At 39.4% G+C, this 2,500-nt stretch overlaps 1 protein-coding gene across 1 annotated transcript in view; it reads right to left on the bottom strand.

Annotated features, from left to right (window-relative positions):
• Positions 1 to 216: 216 nt before the first annotated feature.
• The window catches only part of LOC137653183 (uncharacterized), a 4,125-nt gene continuing 1,841 nt past the window's right edge, over positions 217 to 2,500 (bottom strand). Inside the window, exon 2 of the mRNA XM_068386565.1 lies at positions 217 to 2,500. This exon is cut by the window's right edge and continues 756 nt beyond it. Within this exon, the coding sequence (XP_068242666.1) occupies positions 341 to 2,500 (2,160 nt within the window). The 3' untranslated portion in view covers positions 217 to 340.

Genomic DNA, 2,500 nt, shown 5'->3' with positions numbered 1-2,500 from the left:
TAATCTTCCTGTAATCGGTACAAAGACGAAATTTACCATTTTTCTTTCCTACTAGGAGACATGGGGAAGCCCATGGTGACGCACTGGGTTCTGCCAATCCTTCTCTTACTAAGTAGTTCACTTCTTCTTTCATGATACCCAATTTCTTCTGTGATGTTCGATAGAAAGCTTGTTTAATGGGTGCAGCACCTGGTTGTAGTTTGGTGTCATGGTCTAGCATGGTGCATCTGCCTGGTTTATCTGAAGTTATACTAGGAAATTCATGGAATAAAGCTACTAAAGATTTACATTTTGATGCAGATAAGGGTTTTAGATAGTCTGATAAGTTTTCCAAGATCTTTTAGTTTTGAGAATCCTGCCAAGATGCAGTTATTGGATCATCTGTAAATTGATCCATAGGACAATCTATGTATGGTATGGCACTAGTAATCATTACCGTTTTACTTTCAGCTGTTGAAGGAGACAAATAGGCCTTTAAGAGGTTTATGTGGACTAATTGAGTAGACTTACGCTTATCTGGAGTGGCGATTATATAGTTGGTTGGCGAGATACGGTGAGTGATGGTATAAGGTCCCTGGTATTTCTCTCGTAGGGGAGAGCCTGCAATCGGATGGTATAGCAGCACTGCATCTCCTACTTTGAAACTTCTGGTTTTAGCCTTTTTATCATAGTTAATCTTCATCTTCTCTTGAGCTGTTATCAAGTTAGTTTTGGCAATGGAGTGAAGATCTGAAAGTTTCTTGTTAAGTTCTGAAATATATTGGGAAAGAGGTACCTCATTATCTCCCAACTTCAGGATGCGTTCTTTGACTGAACTGAGGATAGTTCGTGGCCGTCGACCGAAGAGTAGTTCAAAAGGTGACATACCAGTAGACTGATTTCGAACTCCTCGTATGATGTACATGATCAGTTCCAAATCGCAATCCCACTCGTTACCTGAACTATGGATGTATTTCCGGAGAAGATTTTTAATGGTCTGGTGAGTGCGTTCTAATGCTCCATTGGTCTGTGGATGGTAAGCTGAGGATGAGACTTGGGTTATATGGTAATCTTTCATAGCTGTTTTAAAAGCATGACTCATGAAATTGGTTCCTTGATCACATTGTAGTTCAGTTGGAAATCCTACAACAGTAAATATGGACACTAGTGACTTTAGGATGTTCTTGGCTGAAATGTTTCTTAAAGGTACTGCAAATGGATAACGCGTAGTTGGGCATAAGGCCGTAAGCAAGTATTCATGTCCCCTTTTTGTCTTAGGCAAAGGGCCTACACAATCTACTATGATCTTACTGAAAGGTTCTTTAGGCACAAGTATAGGTTTTAAGGGTGCAACTGGTACTTTTACGTTAGGACTACTTACTTTTTGACATGTTGTACATGTTTTTACGTACTCTTTAATGTCATTCTTCATGTTTGGCCAATAAAAGTCTTGACTGATGCGTTCATATGTTTTAGTGATACCAAGATGAGAGTCAGCAGAGTGAGACAATTCTAGGATCAGAGGTCTTATATCCTTAGGAACAACTACCTGGAATAGATCCTTCCAGGTTTCTAGATGACTGTTCTTGCTGGACCTGAATTTTCTCATTAGTACATTATTATTAATATAAAAATAAGAACACTTGTTGGTATCCTTTGGTTTCACTTGGTTGAAACACTGCTGTAGAGTGACATCTTTCCTTTGTTGATAGCTAAAGGAATCAGGCTGGATCTTATATGTACTCATCAACTCGTTGAAATCCATAGGTTCAGAGACTGGCAACGGGTTTGATGATGATTCAGTAGGGGTGTCCTTTTTACTGCTTCGTGTCACTGCTAAGCATTCCTCCTGTACAACTTCACCTGGAGATACTGCTATTAAGTTTGTTAAGACAACAGAGTTAGCTATGTCATTACCCAGGATTACATCTACATTCTTGCATGGTAACAGTTCTGGATTTACAGCTACTTCAGTAGTTCCAGAGAAATAAGGACAATGAAGGTTTACATTAATGAGAGGCAACATAGACTTACTGGTTAAGTCATTAACTGCAACATACCTGTGAGTTTCACCATTAGGTCGTATTACTTTAGGAGAGACGATCGTTTGAGAGGATCCAGTGTCTCTGAGTATGGTTACAGGTTTACCATTTATTTTGCCTGAGCAAGTGAAGGGTGCAAACGCTTGGGACTCGTGTGATGCACAATGGAAGGTCTTTTTCTTCTCCACCTTAGGTTTTGGTTCCTGTTTGGGCAGATTCATTTGCTTAGGAGAGAATTGAGGGGGATTAGGTTTTCTCTTTAAGTATGAAGCTGCACAATGTGGATCAGGACATTCTGAAATATGATGTCCTTCTTGTTTGCAGTATGTACAAGTTTCCTTAGGTCTAGTTTCTCTATATGGGGTTTTACCTACTTTATGAATAAGAGCATAGTCATCTGCCTTTAAAGCGGCTTTCTTAGGGTCAGATTCATTCTGCTCTCTTAGATACACATTAATGCTACCTGGTATTTTCCTTAA

Source organism: Palaemon carinicauda, chromosome 14 (assembly GCF_036898095.1).
Source record: "Palaemon carinicauda isolate YSFRI2023 chromosome 14, ASM3689809v2, whole genome shotgun sequence".
NCBI classification, from domain to species: Eukaryota; Metazoa; Arthropoda; class Malacostraca; order Decapoda; family Palaemonidae; genus Palaemon; species Palaemon carinicauda.
The sequence above is the reverse complement of the archived record's forward strand: the minus strand, read 5'-3'. Positions and strand labels throughout refer to the sequence as shown.